The sequence below is a fragment of the Embiotoca jacksoni genome, unplaced genomic scaffold (genome assembly GCF_022577435.1).
Source record: "Embiotoca jacksoni isolate LCO1_2020_lvr unplaced genomic scaffold, fEmbJac1.0.p SCAF_22, whole genome shotgun sequence".
Classification (NCBI taxonomy): domain Eukaryota; kingdom Metazoa; phylum Chordata; class Actinopteri; family Embiotocidae; genus Embiotoca; species Embiotoca jacksoni.
This window is the reverse complement of record NW_027185363.1, coordinates 4,138,797-4,156,598: the sequence shown is the minus strand read 5'-3', so window position 1 is coordinate 4,156,598 and position 17,802 is coordinate 4,138,797. Positions and strand designations below refer to the sequence as shown.

Here is a 17,802-nt window from a genome sequence, read left to right as displayed (position 1 = left end):
TCTTCAACCCGGATACATCCAATCATCCATCGGCTTGTAATGCCTGGGGGTCGCAGCTGGAAGACGGGACTCTTCAATTCAATTGCCATGTGGGGGGTTAAAGAGGTATAATAGCTGTCAAAGACCCGGGTAAGAGAAAACAAGAAAGGCACCATCCATCCTCATTTTCAGACACACGTGCTCATCACCTTCACCTATGTCTGGACAGTGATTGAGCTTCTGCCCTTTTCTTTTTGCGCGCATGCTGTGTTTGCGTGCCATGATTAAGACGCATGACGCCTGATATTAGATCTTAAAGTGGTTATGCGCGCGTGTGGTGTTACATACAAAGAAAGAGCGGGGGAGAGATGCGGAGATAGAGCATGAACACTCAACATATGTTCGGTTTTTTCCCCTCCAACCATCCTCGTATTTCTGCAGACAATCCAGACCGCTGTTAATTAAGACGAATGTGCGCTGCGGCTGTACGGATAATGACCGGAGCGTCTGGATTTCCGTACACAATGAGAAAACTGCGGGCCGTAGAACTGACGGTACCCGCATTGCATCACGGACACGACACCCGGTACCCCGCTGCCTCCCTCCCACCTCAACAGGAGCTGATGAGGAGACTGTAGAATCTTACCACAGAGTTTCTTTGACTCACAGGCTCATGCAGACGCGCTCTCGGACGGCTGCCTGTTGTCGCTCATGGTCTCCAAAGCCAGCGAACAGCTGCCTGCTCCACTGTGCGCTGCTCCGGAGGCGCAAAGCCGGTAATTACGCGCCGTGTTGACAACTTTGGCGCGGTGCTGTATGGATTGCGCATCAGCAACAGGCCAGTCTCTGGGATCTACTGAGATTTCCCTCCGGTGGAGTGAAGTGTGAATCTCTGGAGTCAACTGCTGCCAGATCGCATTATCGATTAAGTGAGCGCTGCAACCTGTAGCTTTGCGTCCCTTTATTTCTGTCAATATTCCGCCGAGGCGCAATGGAAGGACACAGCTGACGGTTTTGAATCCTTAGCCCGAGGAGGAGAGAAGAAAAAAGAGGAGGAAAGCAGCCCCAGAGGAAACCGTGAGTACACTGCATCCTGACACTTTGGATCACTGTCTCTTTTCTACTTTTCTCTCTGAAGTATCAAATTTATTCTTTCATCAGCCAAACTTTGTTCATATCTGGCTCAAGGGCAAATGCTAATTGAAGGTCTAGGTGGGTTATGGTGTATTTGGTTGTATTCTGGTTTCCTTTTGTGTTTCTTTTCTTTACAGTTTCTGTATTTGTTGCCAGTTAACAGGACTGACAGACAATTGAGACTCTCATCACAAAAAAGAAAGGGGCACAGGTGGTTGTACATCTCAGTGTTGTGCATGATTGACTTCATAGTGGTCAGTAAAATATATGTGAGGCTGTGTCAGATTCAGTTATTGTTAATTTCAGGTCCAGATAGAAAAAAACAACTTTCCCAACAATGGCACACTGTAAATTTAAACTTGCCCTGAACTAAACCAAGTCTTCACATAAATGTAATCACAACCACATCACGCTTTAAACCATTTTATACAATGGTGACCATTTCTCATGTTTTTCATATAGGGACCCTGGTCTTACTGAATTTTGTTTTTCCTCTGGTGCCACACTGGCCTCCATGCAGGTGGTACATTTCTAAAGAATCCTGCGGAGATGGAGAGATGTGGGTCAGTGTGCTGGTGCTCGGGGCTGCAGAGCACCCAGTTTCTCTGCTGTCGGGGCCACGATAGCTTACCTCTGACTGTCAGTGGCTGCCAGCTGCCTGATAAAATGAAGCCGGTGGCTCTCATTACCCTAGGTTGCGAGCGAGGGATATGATGTGAGGCCGAGTTGTTGGACCAAGGTGCATACGAAGGGCATAAATAATGGGATTTCTGATTGAAAGTGCGTGTTTGTGCGAATGTGTTTTGGGGTGAAATCACTCGGTGGTCTCTGAGGCCCTGGTTCATTCTGGTACCTGTGATCCAACGCTTTGAATTGGTTGCCTTGCCAACAGCCAATCAGCTGCAGCCTTGTGCAGGACTGTTTTGTCTGTCAGCCAGTTTAAAGGCCTTGACCCTCAGAGGAATTAAGTCTTTAAACCTGTAAAGGATCAGAGTTTGATATTCAAACACATGCTGGCCTGGCACCAGTTAGATCGTTTAATGTGAGGCCATTATTTTAAAGTGTGAATTCATCTGCGACGTGTTGTTGTGGTGCTATGGTTTCATAACAATGCAAGGAATAGGTTAGGTGAGACTATTTGCTGTGGCTTAAAAAAAGTTCTTAACATCTCAAAATTCAAACTTTCTGAATCTCCCATCAAACTGAAGGCATATTGGCAAACACTGAGGAATTTTGGCTCCTGACAAAGAAGCAGTGAATCCTTGGAACGGTAGTTATCTTTCAGGTGTGAGGTCCACTTGGCACCCCATCTTTCAGTGCACCAGATTTCACTGCCAGTATATAGCACCTCTGAAAGCCTTTAGTGAAAGTCCAGAGAGATAAGCTCTCACAGTATGATAATACATGTGTCATCTGAGAAAAGGAAATGATCTGAGCACCTAGTGAGCCTTCATGCGTGAGCTTTTAGTGTTGGATACAAGCCCTCCTGAGAAGTGCTTCTGCAAGTGCACACACATATATACACAAAGCAGTTTTATGACGCATGAGAGTGCGATGAAGAAGTAACACACTCTCAAAGGGGGATTGTTGTGGTGCCCATGAGCACAGCAAAGCTACTGCAAAAAGCTCCTAATGGGGTGGTTTAGCGACAACTAGTTGACAACTGGTTCTCTTTTGTAAAATTAATTTTAGGCAGTGCATAAATTCAGACTAATTCTGTGATGGTCATGTACACCCATACACACAAAACTCAGTGACCTACATGCCCTTTGGAAGGTGCCACTGCTAAAATGAATTACACCATTCAGGATTTTTGCTTTAATCTGTAACCTGTTCGTCCATATGCTTGTGAATTTTTATGCCTGTGCGCAGACAGCCGAGGCCAAGGGCATTATGTTTTTGGGTTGTCTATCCGTCTGTTCGTCTGTTTCATTCTTGTGAGCGTGATATCTCAAGAATGCCTGGAAGGAATTTCTTGCGCCTGATTGTGATTCATTACTCCCGTCAGGAGGTGGCAGTAATGTGACTAAAAGCTGTCTACCAGCTGCCATTAAACAATATAAGGAGAAGAAGAACGCTGTCCCGGTATTCATTCGTATTAATAAGTACCACAAAGCTTAATAAAGTAAGGTCAAATCTGTTTTATTTATACATCCCTATAAGTACCTTCAATACCGTTTTATTAAATTCCTTCAAAGTCTTTATTACATATATTATATGACTCTGGACAGGCATATATGTAAACAAGGGCTTGGCGGAGGCATATACCGCGAGACGGTAATTGTAATTTAATTTATTTTCCAACCTAATATCATTGCAAAGTGTGTAATAAACCTGCCAGTCCACGAGAGGGTAGAATTTCAGTGTCATGTGTTTGCTTCTTGGAGGCCTGAAAAACATTGTGGTTATGGTTCGAAAAAAAAAACATGTGGTTAGGATTACACACCAAAACTATTTTGCGATAAAGAAAACCACATCACCTTCTCCCTGACTCGAACTCTGCCACCCCTCCAGCCTCAAAGAATTCACCTCCTGTACTTCATCTAATCACCTCTGTTGCAGGACCTTTCTCAGGTAACGTCTTTCTTCTCAAGCCAGGTGTCACAAAGACACTCTGTCCTCGATGTCAGTCCATTAGAGGACAGTATTGGGGTCCTCTAATGGACTGATGTCAGTTCATTAGAGGACCCCAATACTGGATTCTATTTTCTGGATACATTTTGAAGAAATGCTGATGCTGTCGTCACTGCGAAAAGAATGAAAAAAAAAAAATCATAACAGGGAGAACGAAATTTGTTAACAGTGAAATATGAGACGTTTCCAGCCTTGACATTTCCTTCATTGTTGTAACAATCCATCATTCAATAATCATTTGTATTTTCCCCTTTGGGCTGTGTGTATTGCCATCATGCTTCAAAGAGTCAGCCAGTTACTGTCATTCTTGCTCAGATTGCATCAACAGGGAAGTTTTTAAAATTTTAAAGGGACTTTTGACTGACTTCACAAGTTCAGTTTAATTGTTATGGAGAGAGCTACACAGCCTCTGAAGACAGTTACATGCTTTGTGTGACTCCCACAGGAGCTTTCTAAAGCTTAAGAAAATAACTCAGAGGATGTCATCAGGGTTATCTTATGTTGGGCTTCAGATTTTTGACAGAACGGCTGCATCACAAACCGAGACTCTGAGGGCTCCTCACAGGATGAGATTTTGGAGCATGACTCACACTTGCTTTTCTTTAAATTATTTTAATTTAAATAATGTAGAAAGCTTTAGAAAGATTTGAAATGAAATCTAGAAATTATAAACTGATTGAATAAAACACTGGAGCCACCTTTAGTATCCAGTTACATGACAGTGAAGGGGGGATGAGGAATAAGAGCCATTATCACAAATTGTTTGAATTTAATGAAGAATAATGAAACACAGAGAAGATAAATGGCAGTTATATATTAGAAGAAAGCAACTATAAATCACAAAAGGATTCTGAAGCCTTTTTTGTAGATTGTAAGGATTTCTTTCTGACATTGATAAATTTAATCCCAGAAGTCAAACCAGATTAATCCAGTGAAGACTCATGCAGAGGGCAACTTGAGTCGTTCAAGAATATCACGCATGAAAAATATAGGCGTGTAAATTTACACCACACATCTCAAATTGTTCAAACATTCATTTAGTGCACCTGCAGACGCCCTCGCACAAAAGAACAACCCGCCGTGAAGTCCAGGAACTCCAGAGAGAGACAGCAGCAGAGTGAGAGTGGAGGAGGGAGGCGGTGTTTCGCAGTTAAACCGCACCAGCGCTGCTGCGAGGCTACAGCCGACTGGAGCTACTCTCATTTGGCACACACACACACACACACGCACGCACATGCACACACAGTGTGGCAGCGGTGCTTTGCATCATGCAGGAGGGCTTATGATAAGGAACCTGTTACATGTGTGATGGCGAGCGGCCGCGCCGAGTCCTCCTTCGCAGATTAATTAGCGGAAGATTTGCACTCCGGAGAGTCTCGGATTTGGGGTCTTAATGAGGATATTGCGGCAATGGTGAAGGACAAGGCCGAAAACCGGACGCTTCAGTATCAGCAAACTTTGGTGAGTTTCGGATGAGGTCGTAGATGAGATTTTCAGTCATGCGTCGCGCATGCAGGGCTCTTTGACTGGAGGATGCAGCTGCTGCCTTCTCATCTGTGTCCTGGAAGAGAACAGGACGAGGCGGTGCAGCTCTTGTGTTAACAAATCCAAAATAAAGACAGCTAGTGTGACAAGCAGGATCCCTCCCTGCTCTCCATTTATTCACCTTGATCCACAGGTGTCGCATTAGTCGCTGCCTCTCCCTGCACCCACCCACATAATTAATTCTTATCAATTTAGATTACACCAAACCATGTCAGAATAATTTGTTCAGCTCACAGAAATGCACGTATGGCTATCTCCAATCACTTTTTGTATGGCCTAATGGGTTGTTATTGAGATGTTAATATCCTTGAAATATAGATTAGAGCCCCATGCTGTTTACTGAGCCCTAATGTATTTCACTCACGTCCTGTATGTTCCTTATCGCCTCTGTTTCTCCTGCAGATTTTGTCCCTCCTCGTGCCCCCTCATCTATTCCTCTGTCATCTTCCCCTCTGCCCTTCCTGTTTGCAAGAGTGGCCCCTTCTACTTCTGAACTAAAAGTGGAGTGTTTCTGAATATGAATTGCCTCATGCACCATTTTTCCCCACTCCTGTCATTGCAGGACTGACAGTGATACCCTGGAGCACCTCACAGAGGGATATCTATATGCAGATAAAAGGACAGCAAGACAGATAGATAGGCAGTCAGGTAAACCGGTGGTTTAAAGAGTCACTCCACTGATTTCTGTGTACCTTTTTTTTTTTTTTTTTTTTTAAATTGTTGGTACATGCATGTCTTTTTGCAGCTGTGTTGGGCCCAAGCAGTTACAGAGGCGTTTTTCTGCTCTTGTTGGTGTGAAGATCAATGCCGTGCTGTGTGTCTCGGTGTAAAGATCAATAGTAATGTAAAATGGCAGTCTGAGTCTCTGAGGATTGGAACGTGCTGTCTGCCCCCATCTGCTCCTCCTGACCATAGCGCTCAGATCAATGACTTTATCATTCAGTCCCAGTGTACCGGTCAATTATCTTAAAATAGATGCATGTGTGTGTGTGTCTGTAGGTTTTTGGACATGCATGCGATGGTGCACTGTGTCCTGCTGCTTCCTCCTAAGTACAAAGTGGCAGCATCATTCATCAAATACCTTAGCTTGGGTGAAACGTGGCATCTGTGTTTTTTTTCTCCTGGAAAACTGAGTGACGTTTAGAGATAAATATGAACCAAAAAAAATCTGATAGGTGAAGGTTTCTAGTAGGTGTAGCTGCAATCTAAAATTGGATTCTAATGTTGACAAAAGGATCCTTTGTGGGTGTTTTGTTTGTTTGTTTGTTTGCCATCAGCAAGATTCAGAGGATTTTCAGTCATGTGTTTGCCTGGGTTTTGGCAGCGGAGAACCGCTGGTGCTGTAGCAGGACTGAGCAGATGACATGGAGCAGATAGAGAAATGTATAGATGTGTTAGATAACTTCTCCAGGAGGAAGACGCACAGAAATGTCACCTCTTCAGTCATGGCTATTGTACTTGAAAAATGCCATTTCCTTTCTGTATTTCCACATTTGAGGCAATAACCTTTTATTAGAACTCACAGCTGATGGACTATAGTGTTTACCAAGACAATGGAACAAAAATAACCTTTTTAATGTATGGCTCTATATGCTGGAGTATTGCTATGACTGAGCATTGCTTTGAAAACCCATTCAAATGAAATGTCGCAGGTATCACAAACTTCTCATTTAAACGAGACAAAGCACTGAATAATTGATATAATTAAGTTGCAAATTGCCATGTTATGGCCACATTTCCCATTAAAGCAACCCTAAAGAAAACAGTTTTCTGTTATGTAAATTACATCCATTCATATTTTGTGCACTGAAGCTGCACCAACTTGATTTCTTGGAAATTGCTTAGAAAGCATTTCACGATCCCCACTAACTTCTCCAAGCTCATTATCCAAGTTATTTATAACCATTGAAATATTCATGGAAAAAAAGTGTGAATGAAACTCGAGCCTTTTTTTTTTTTTTTGGCTGCAGCCATTGTTCTCTGTGTGGAGATGCAGAGAGGAACCGTAAACAGTGGCTGACAGTTTGAAAGCAACCAGCGTTTGGTGCACGGGTCACTGGCTTCTACAACTTGCAGATGTAGTGCATGCTGGGACAGCGGCTAGTGGCTGTCTGGCTCCCTGCTGTCTCATGGGATAGAGGAATGGAGCAGGTAAATTGAAGAAGAGGCAGGTCAGAGACTGAAAAGAAAAGGGACGGAGACAGATGGCGTTGTGGTGACTTGGTGTCGAAGTGTTGCTGAAGCCTTTTCAAAAGCCTTTTTTCAGAGGTGTGGGAGGTCTGGATGTGTCATAAGGTTTACGTGTTTGTGTTTTTTCTTTTCAGAAGTGGAATGCATATGCAGTTTTGTTTGTGAGCCTATCTATCTATCTATCTATCTATCTATCTATCTATCTATCTATCTATCTATCTATCTATCTATCTATCTATCTATCTATCTATCTATCTATCTATCTGTGTGTGTGTGTGTGTGTGTGTGTGTGTGTGTGTGTGTGTGTGAGGCTACGGAGTGCACCTACACATATGTACCTGCCTACACACACGCGCGCGCTCTTAAATGAGTGCGTGGGTCCGTCTCTGTCGGAGCAGATGTTAGTGACAGCATGTTCATGTCCTTCCAGCAGCAGGAGGCTTCAGGATTTGGCTGCTGCAGGGATCAAAGTCATGATCCACCTGAGAAGGAAAAGCCACCCCACCCCTCACCAAAGGGCACTGCAGCACCGCAGAACCGTACTCACACACATGCTGCTGGTCTCTCTGAATGTATGCGCGTGTATTTGTTTCTGAATACTGTTAGCATGCAATTTGCAGAAATCACACACAGATTGTCTCATGAACAGCACTCTGTCCACAGAAAACTGGACTCCTCAACAGTGTGAGATCTGTTGCCTCTCTTCCCCTTTTGTATTGTTGGTTGTAAAGTGTCACGGACCATTTGGGCTGGTAAATATGAACATGCTGCCTTCAGTTTACTGCTATCTCTTTGAAGGATTTCTGAGTCTTTGAATGAGCCATTGTTACCGAACCACTTATTGCTGTTTGTTAAAACCAGCACAATAAGAATCCTTGTGTTTTATGAAGTCAAACATATAAATAGGATTTGAATGCAGTATACTGGACATGTGTATACACTTCCTTTTCTGTTGCTGTTGTACACACGCACGCACGCACACGCACACACACACACACACACACACACACACACACACACACACGCACGCACACACACACACACACACATGCACACACGCACACATGCTTGAAAGCGCTGTCTCTTCAGGGGGGTCTAGTTTCTCATAGTCAGCATTCTGTCCGTTCTGCCACACAGAGGCTGGCTGGAGTCCATTTTAAGCCCCGTCACTTCCAAATAGTGCTGTTACCTGCACACCACTGAACGGCCCACTGCAGCGACTGCTGACAGAAAATATCTCATTTCATTTGACTTCCTAAAATAGACCCCACTCATTGTGCTGTGATCACAAGCCAAGCAATATTACTCTGACATTGTATAGTGGCCATTGAAAAATGTTCAAACACTTGTACACTCCATTATCAACCTCCCAGGAGAAAGCAGGTAATAATAGTTTGTAATCATAAACAGTTGGCGAACCAAAATGAAGTACTATTATGTAACAAACAGTGGAAGAGTAGAAGTAGCAATACTTATAACATTTAATATTAAGTAAAGTTATCAGCAAAATACACAGTAAAGGTACTATTACTGTGGAACAGAACTTTAAAGTTAGGAAAGAGTTGGATATTTTATGATTGTCATTTTGTAACTCGTGCCTATTAGTATTATTGATGAATGACCATTAAGTATTTTAAGGCTGTGGAGATAATTTCAACAACTTTATACACTGCTGGATAATTAATTCTATGACAGCATCATATTAAATAACATAACAATATGTCTTGTATATAAATTCTTAGAAAGTGGAGTAACCCTATGTGTTATTCGTTAATGCCCTCAGCAGTTAGACTCCTTGTCAGCAGGACATTTGCTGCATATTAGTCTCCTGCTTTCTTCCCCCACCATCTCTCTACTGCAAGTATCCATTAAAGGCAATATGACAAAATACATACAAATATAATCTTCTTAAGGAACTATAGCTGCAGCTATTATTTTAATCACCAATAATCTGTTAATTATTTTGCAGATTCCTTTGAAATAGAAGAGATCAAATTTGTGTGAAAATGAAATAGCAGAAAATGCTTCACACAACTTGCTTCTTTTGTCTAATCAACAGTTTGAAACCCAAAGATATTTACTATAATATAAAACAATGAAAAGCAGCATATTCTCATATTTGTAAGTGTGTGTCTGTGTGTTTATGCGTGTGTGTGAACAGATTAAACAAGAGGCACTGTGAATACATGGAATGCAATGGAGTACAGAAGTACTGAAATGTAACACAAAAGCACCACAAAGCTGTACTTCAGTAGTTAAAATTGGAGCACAGAAAACTTAAATTGCAAAACGTAATATCGTTATACTGCAGGAAAAAAATCAAATATATCTGGGCATCCTGTGTTTATGCTCACAAAACCCTAGACAGTGCTGTCAGTGTGTCTTATTGCCTGATAATGTTCATTTTAAACCTGTTGCAAATCTCTGCGGATGAGTGTCATAATACGCAAAACAACCAGCTCTCCCCCCTCATGTCTTTTGCTGACAAGATGTCACTCCCTCTGCTTGATGCTTCAGTCTCCCTGACATCACCTCCCCCCCTACCTCTCCTCCCCTACCACTCCCCTGTCCTTTGTGCTGCTTTCTACTAATGTGATCGTGTTGTGGTGTATTTTCAGTTGTCTGGGTTTGACATGCGTGCTCAGGTCTGTTTGTTTGCATGCTTATTTCACCACACGAGTGTGAGAGAGCGCCGTGACTCATAGGTAACTATTCTAAAAGCAGCCGCCATTACCTGTATTAATGCAAACGTGGACAACGGGATGAGTCAAAATTGTTCACTTCCTCCTCTAATTCAATTTTTAGCCGTGGCCCCGGAGGCTACAGGGTTGAGATTAGCTCGAGTGCTTTCGTCCTCCCGTTATTCCCCCGGTCTCATCAATACACACTCAGCACGTGCTTAAGTAATCACACTGCCACAACAGTATGTAGGAGTTTAAGGGTCTGAAGCATCCATCACTCTCCCTGCAATGAAGGATCCTTTCACTCTCTCACACTACAAAAAAGAAGAGATTAAAATCAGCTTATGAATATGGATTGACAAAAAGAAGCAAGGATACAAGTTTTAGATACTCAGGCCTTCATAGAGCATCAAATATTTGTCCTTGCTGTCTCCTCACTGTGAATATATTATCCTCCTGTGCTTTGGGAATTGCTGAATAATATAGAACTTTTTAGCTCGTCTGTTGTGCTAAGCTTGCACATGGTCAGACTCAGAATGGTTACGGAGTGAGTGATGTAGCAGTAAAGTGGGGGGGTCTTTGGCAGTAGTAAGTTGATGGACATGTGGCACTTTCTTCTTGTTACAAAGTCGATAGGTGATCCTGTGCAGTAAGTTGTTGTACGAAAGCTTTTAGTACATATTTTGGAATAATATATCAGCTGATTCTTTCAATATAAATAGGCTACATAAACAAACAATCAACTTTTCAGTGTTTGCTGGTAAACAAACTTATTTATAAATGTCTGCCTTTTTATCATGCAATTTATTGGCTGTTATTAACACTGATAATGATGTATCTGCAATAAACTCCCATCAGCGTTCAAGTTTCGGTGGGCAATATGGATAAAGTCCTCTGTTATGGTATTTAGCCACGGTGTTAACATGATATAGTCAATTTTCCTTTAAGAAACTATTTTTAGGTAAAACAGCTACAACAAAATGGCTATTATATACCAATCCTATGAGCTCAGTTTCTGCCAAATTACAGTATTACATTGCTGCAACAATGTTGTGAATCCAAATGTCATACACCTACTCATTTATTTGCCAGCACTCGCCTAATACATTCAGAGATATTAAAGTGGCTGAATTTGATCATTTTGTATGAAAGATTTACTAAATGACAACATGAAAACAATGAGACAATGTGAATGGGGTCATTTGCAGTGATGAACCGACTGAGAATTATCACTCGAATCTTCAGCTTCGCAGAGCGTTACAGTGAGTCAGGCCTGCAACTTTACTCCTCTGGTTCACTCCCAATACTCAGTGTTTTTTTTTGGCCCTAACAAAGAGTTGCATTCAGTGAAAAGCTCTGTAAACCAACTGTACAGTAGAACAGCACAAAACTGCAGACAGTTTCTGGTAGTGAAGCATTTAGCAGCTAAAGAGCTACACAGTAAACAGATTACTGTGATTCTCTCAACTGTGTTGAATTAATTTGTGTGGACGTTCACCATATAAATTTAAAAGATGGTGTGATATGTCAGTGTTGGGTTCACAACCTGACTCCTCTGCACACACAACAACCCTGTTATTCCAGGTTTAAATAGATAGCTGCTACAATATAAATAGTTAATCAAAAACGGAACAAATTCTCTATTTACTTTGGATCTGTCAAAATTACTATCAGTTGTATATGGTAGTCCACTGATAAATGTATTGTTCAATGTCTTATATTGAAGAGTAAATGTTTAAAAAGAGAGGATTGTGTGTTCATTGTGGGAAAAAAAGATTAGATGCATGCTAAAAGTAGTCATCTAAACACATCATTATTTTAATATTTCTGAACACATAAATTCAATGTAGGGGTAAATGTTGCATGTAGATACTACAGACTAACTTCACCAAATTAATGCATATTTGTCTGTTTTCTCAGTGAACAAAAGCTCCACCTCTCAGGAGTGTCAGGTTACTATTTTTTTCCACAATAAATTAGGTCTGAATTATTTCATTTCACCTCTTATATTGTTTCCATATTGTTCAAATTAGGAGAGTGTTTGATTGGCTGACAGGTGACGTGGCCTTTCACAGCCAGCCATGATAGCTGCTGCTTTCTGATCCCTCCTCGAATCAGGCTTCCTCCTCTTTTGACCAAATTATCCTTCAGTGTTTGACACCAATTCAGAATCTGTGAAAACCAAGTGAATACCAACCAGCGGGAGGCAGGAGCTGAACTGGTTTAAAGGGTTGTCGTGTGGGAGGTAAACTGACTGATGTAGATACAGAAGTCGGTCATGTGGGAGGTAAACTGGTTCCAGATAACAGCTCATTTAACCCACAGGGTCCCACCTGCTGCTCTCCCACAGGGCCTTGCTCCAGATGGCCAGAAACACTTTTGAAATACATGCCCCATTTGTACTCACAGTGGGAGTTTGTCTGGTGCTGGTGGTCGGTTTGTGAGTGCCTGTATTTTAACGTGTGGGTACATGAAAATGTGTTTGCCCACCCAAAGTTGAAATTAAGTGTAGTTGTGAATAGACTTTTATTTCCCTGTGCAGTGGTGGTGAAATGTAGACCAACCAACAGTGTCTGACACATTCCTCCATGCATTACTTCATTGGTCAAGATCTGTGGACGTTGACAGATATGGGTCGTTTAAATCAGGAAATACCAACACAGCTTTGATGACTCTTTTTGATGAAACTGGCCACTAAACTGTCATCATTTTATGGTTCTCGCACGTTATCTGGATTCTTTGTTAATTTTTTGCTGCACACTCTTTCTTAACATTCTGTCCTTAATACTTTAAGTAGAAGTGTTCGTCGGTACATGTACGAACAAATACTAAATCACTATCTTCACCAACCCAATCTGCGAGCTCCTCTGTAGTAACTCAGACCATCGTTGTCAGCTCAGCTCGGATTCACACAATGTTTCTTCCTTGTAGAGGCTCACTGAAGGGCCACAAAAGTCAAAGGAACAATTGTGGCCGCTCTGTTGCAACCTTTGGCTGCTTAAACGGGTGTCAGTTTTGCAGAATTGCTTTCCAATAAAGGCAAAATGACAAAATAATGTTTTTGAAGTTAGGCTGATGACTGCGGTGTGAAGTGTATACCTCATTTTATATATATTAAAGCTGGCATCATCTGGATTCGCAAATTTAGGACAAAAAGTAGTTTCATTCAACATGAATTGGCAAAATATTGGTTCAATCTGCAACTCAATTAGCATGTCACACACAAACTGTGCACTCTGCAAGGGCCAGTTTAATTGATAGCATTTTTAACCAGTGGTAAAACCCGTTTACACTTTCACTCCACTGATATTTATGAATGTCCACACAGCAGCTCTTGTTAGTGCTTGTCATCTCACCTATTTGCCAATCCCCCTGAGAATTTTGCAGTGTGGTTTATAGATGAGGCAGCACTGCCATCTGAGAATGATGCATAGCTGCATCTTGCTTTAATGCTTCCCAGCAGGTTGGAGGTTAAAGTGGAGGGAGATGAGCATCCTGACAGCATGGTCCCTCTCTTTGCTTGTCAGTCAGATGGAACCTATAATAGCAGCTCTGCTTTCCCTGTGCACCTCCTGTTCATGCGAGCAAAAAAGACCGAGTCTGGAGGAGTCGTGATGCCCATTTCAATGAGGAGGGGGAGGGGGGGGGGGGCGTGTGGAGGACATGGAGTGGGACAAAGAGGGAGGCGGTGCACAGAGCAGTGATGTTGCAAGTTGTAGCATACATGGAAACCTACAGGGACTGTTATCAAAAAATGAAGAGGAAGATGGGGAAAGCAGGAAGGAGACGAGTAGTGAGCCTGGAGGAGTCGTGAGGCTCATCTTAATATGCCTGTGGCATGCTGGAAAGATCCGGGTTTCAAAAGAGAAAAAAAAAAAAAAGAAGTAATGTTTGAATCATGCCAAAACACCAGTTCTGTAAAATTGATGTTTCTATTTAAGCACAACATTTCTCTAGTATGACGTTTCTCAGCCACAATCCCTGAAAATGTTTTCATAACCGGTAACTAGTCTAAAATATTTCAGTGCTTCACTGCTATATTCAGATTTTTTCCCCACATTTAAGTATAGACTTTCAGCAAAGTATGCAGTTGTAATGCAACCTTGTGATTTCTCAGCACAAATCAGGAAGACTGGTCACATTACTTGCTTGACTCCACTGCATGAAATCCACCTCAGCAAAAACCTAGTGACCTTCAAATAGTAATTCAGAAAAGACGCAAATCGTAAGCATGAGACTTAATGCGCTTTTATTAAAAGTGACAGCCAGACATGGCTGCCAATGAGTCTTCATTTCTTGGTGTTCAGAACAGATCCGGTCCTCAGCTCAGTCAGAATCACCTCACTGCTCGAGACTAGCGCTCTCTGGCTGGAGGGAACTTTCTTTCCTGCAGCTCTTCCTGCAAAAGAGGGAAGTTCTGGTGAGAACAGAAAAATGCTGAAAAGACACATCTGAGTATCAGCTTTGATATCTATCAAGTAATTTCTCAAGCTAGAATTCCAAACAGTCTGTTTCAGTGCTACTGTGAGGATTTGATGCGCAGGACTTCTGAGCCAATAACCAATTTTCACCCTCTCAAACATAAGCTTTTCTGTAAGACACACAGATTTCTACGGCACCACTAATTTCTTCCTTCCTACTGCAACATGATATTTTAAAAAACAGAATTTATTGACATAACCAATAGTTGGTCTCCAAAGGGATTTTAGACTCGTTGCAATAGTGTACAGTTAGATACTCACGTTTCCGATAACACGGCTGCTCACAAGCATTTGTACTGTCTGGGTAACACGCAGCTGCAGTGCAGTGGATGAACACCTGACAAAGGGGGAGAAAGCCTCATTTGTTCAAAGAAACTACAATTGAAAATATCTTTTAAATGTACCGGATATTTATGAGCTCAGCTTTACCATGTCTTTCTGATGAGTGAAGGAGCTTGGATCCACAAATGTAAACATCCTAATGATGAAGCGTTTGTAGTGGGTTGGGTACTCGAGCCCAGAGGAGCCATCTACAGGAACCAATGTAGTCAGGTATCGGTCATCATTGTAGGGACACCTGTAGCCAAGAAGAGTTCATCCTTTCTTCAACAATAAAAACTAAATCTACAGTTATTGAAAGAACGCATTTATGTTTCATATACCCATTAATCAGAAGGTCCCACTGCGGCAGGCTGTTGGGATGTGGGTCAGATGTGGCCCAGCAGTGCTCCAGGTTGAGGATGACATTTGAGTCAGACCCCTCCAGGAGATGCACCTCAACATAGACCGGCTCCCGCAACATTTTCGTGATTGGGTAGTCTGCTGGGCTGTAGTAGGAACTGAATGCTGCACTGTCTGCAATTAAAGTCGTGCAGTTTTAGAAAATATGCCAAAAGTTCAGCATTGTGTTGTTACAGTAGTAGATCCTCGTGCCACTTGCCCTCCACACAGCCGTTTGAGTAACACTGTCCATTTCCAAATCTGAGCTCCACTCTGAGGGGCCCTGCAGCAGCGACGGATACAGGGGGAGGAAGAGCATTCACCTCCAATGCGAGAGCCTCCACAGCTGTGCCAGAATACCTACACTGGAACAATAACCTGTAGGCAGAGCAGAGGACTTTATGGTTCCGGCCCAATACCCAGACTTGCAGTATTTGTGAGTAGTACCTACTTAACGGCCAGAGTGCCCATTAAGACTGCAAGTGTGTGGCTGCTTAGAGTTCACTGGGACACACTCGGGTCAATAAGGACATCTCATCAAATGTGTACAAATAGTGTACATGGCACAATTGACCTTAGATGATTTGTTGGAACAAATGACCAGGATCAAGTCAATTGGTATTACAGTTAATTATGTTGTCAGATGTGCAATAAGGTTACACACTCAAGAATTGAGTGGTGCATATGAAGATTCTGCTTAAACTTTTATATTCACATCAAGGCAACATGCCAATCTTCTATTGATTAGTATTGGTCTTTTAGAACAATTCTTTGGCACATAGTTGCCAGCAGGTTGACCAGTGTGAAGCTTGACCCTGGTGAATTGTGGTGTACAATTGGCAACGATTGCCAGTTGAAAAGGGGGTATCAAGAAAAGAGGGCATCAATTGCAGGTTAAGTGTGCTGCATGTTCAGTGTTAAGTGCTCAAGACTGAAGGACTACATCAAGAAACATCAGGACATCACAAAACCAATTTTTCTTTTCCACCACATAATGAACTCACTCAAAATGGCTGTCCCTGGTGATTGAGCCTTTTGGTCCAACTCCCACTTCATAGGAGGAGGACATGTGGTTTTCATAGACCACATAACCATCTTCCACCTGCAGAAAGAAACATTGATGCAAAAACAATTGACCAAATTTAAGTGACAGAAAATGGTCTGACATTTGATTAGTTGTCTCATAGTTCTGTGCTTCCATAACGTGGAAATGTTTCTGATCAGTTTTTACAAGATTTCCCATTTAGCTTTTGACCAGTTACAACAAAAATCAAATGCAGGGAGTTTGACTTGTGCAGGTTCCTGCTCAGTTTTCCATGCAACACCTTCAAAAGTGAGATTGTTTGTCCAAAAATAAAAAATAAACAAAAAGAATGTCCATTGAAAATCTAAAACATTAAAAGCTTTTGTTTCCACCCACCTTCATTGTCGTGCCACACGCTGTGACAGGGATCTGAAAGATGGCAAATGCAGAGGTGCCACCGACAGGGGTGCAGCCGGGCTCGTCTGATTGTATCAGGCTGATTGAGCTCACATCTATGGCTGGCAGAGTGGCATCTTTCGCCACAACTACCACAAACTGGCCATCCCTGGTACACTGCACAGTCACTGGGAGGGAAGACAATAGATGGATGAACGTCTCGGATGTTCTAAACTCACCGCAGAACATGCGAGGCAGCAGAAACCACATTAGAGAGCACAAATACCTGCTTTCCCATAGTAGCACTGCCCCCCATCAAAGCAGCAGCTCCTGGTTTCACACTGCTCAGCGGTGAGGTCAGGGGTTCCACACCGGATCTTCTCAGCTTCCTCCACCTGACATTTATCAAAGGTAGCTGCAGGTGGCGGGATGGTCGAGTGTTGCTGAGGCCATTGATAAGGAAGAGAAGATTGCTCCACAGGGATCGTCCAGTGAGACCGGGCAGCAATGTCACAAGACAAAAAAACAACACCAAATAGATACTTGAAAAGCTCCATTATGGTGTTAGTAACTAAACACTGGCCAAAGCTACACAAACACACTTTATTTCTCGGACACAACCTTTATATATGGTCGATTGTGTGTAGTTTGCTAAGCACTCCGCCTCTCATTTTTAGGAGTCAATTGTGTGCCAGCCGTGCAGAGTTAATCAGCTGGGAGCCGACAGGTGGAGCGTATTGTCTGCTCATCTGTCTGAAAATAAGTCATTACACAACTGCTGAGTCAAGGAGGAGTGTTTTTTTGGTGTGATTTCTGTGGAGTTTTGAGTAGCTGAAATTTCTAACACCTCATTCTGTTTACTCTGAGTCTGAACCTCAGCATGTTTACAGAATATCTCAGTGATTCAATATAGTGCTAGTTTCTTAAGTGGAAAACCTGCTGTATGACACTGACACTTCATTAACTGCTTCACACTTCTACTACCTGTATATAAAATATATAAATGCTTTTTTTTCCC

General features: G+C 42.3%; 2 protein-coding genes across 8 annotated transcripts in view; one reads left to right on the top strand and one right to left on the bottom strand.

Moving 5' to 3' along the window:
* The first annotated feature begins 21 nt into the window (after nt 1–21).
* LOC138202955 (chloride channel protein 2-like) overlaps nt 22–17,802 on the top strand; it is a 45,970-nt gene continuing 28,189 nt past the window's right edge. For 3 of the 7 annotated variants that reach the window (XM_069157348.1, XM_069157347.1, XM_069157346.1), the window contains exon 1: nt 4,897–5,208. In XM_069157348.1, the coding sequence (XP_069013449.1) occupies nt 5,158–5,208 (51 nt within the window). In that variant the 5' untranslated portion in view covers nt 4,897–5,157. Of the gene's footprint in view, nt 130–420; nt 1,057–4,895; nt 5,209–5,854; nt 5,941–17,802 lie in introns of those variants that run through there. The other 4 variants (XM_069157349.1, XM_069157352.1, XM_069157351.1 and 1 more) reach the window with 4 other exon arrangements.
* Nucleotides 14,453–17,341, bottom strand: LOC138202956 (zona pellucida sperm-binding protein 4-like). Its single transcript, XM_069157354.1, has 8 exons — nt 17,071–17,341; nt 16,785–16,972; nt 16,369–16,466; nt 15,585–15,742; nt 15,328–15,499; nt 15,074–15,221; nt 14,906–14,981; nt 14,453–14,562 (listed from the first exon to the last, which is right to left on the bottom strand). Exons 1-8 carry the CDS (start codon nt 17,339–17,341, stop codon nt 14,453–14,455), a joined length of 1,221 nt encoding a protein of 406 aa, XP_069013455.1.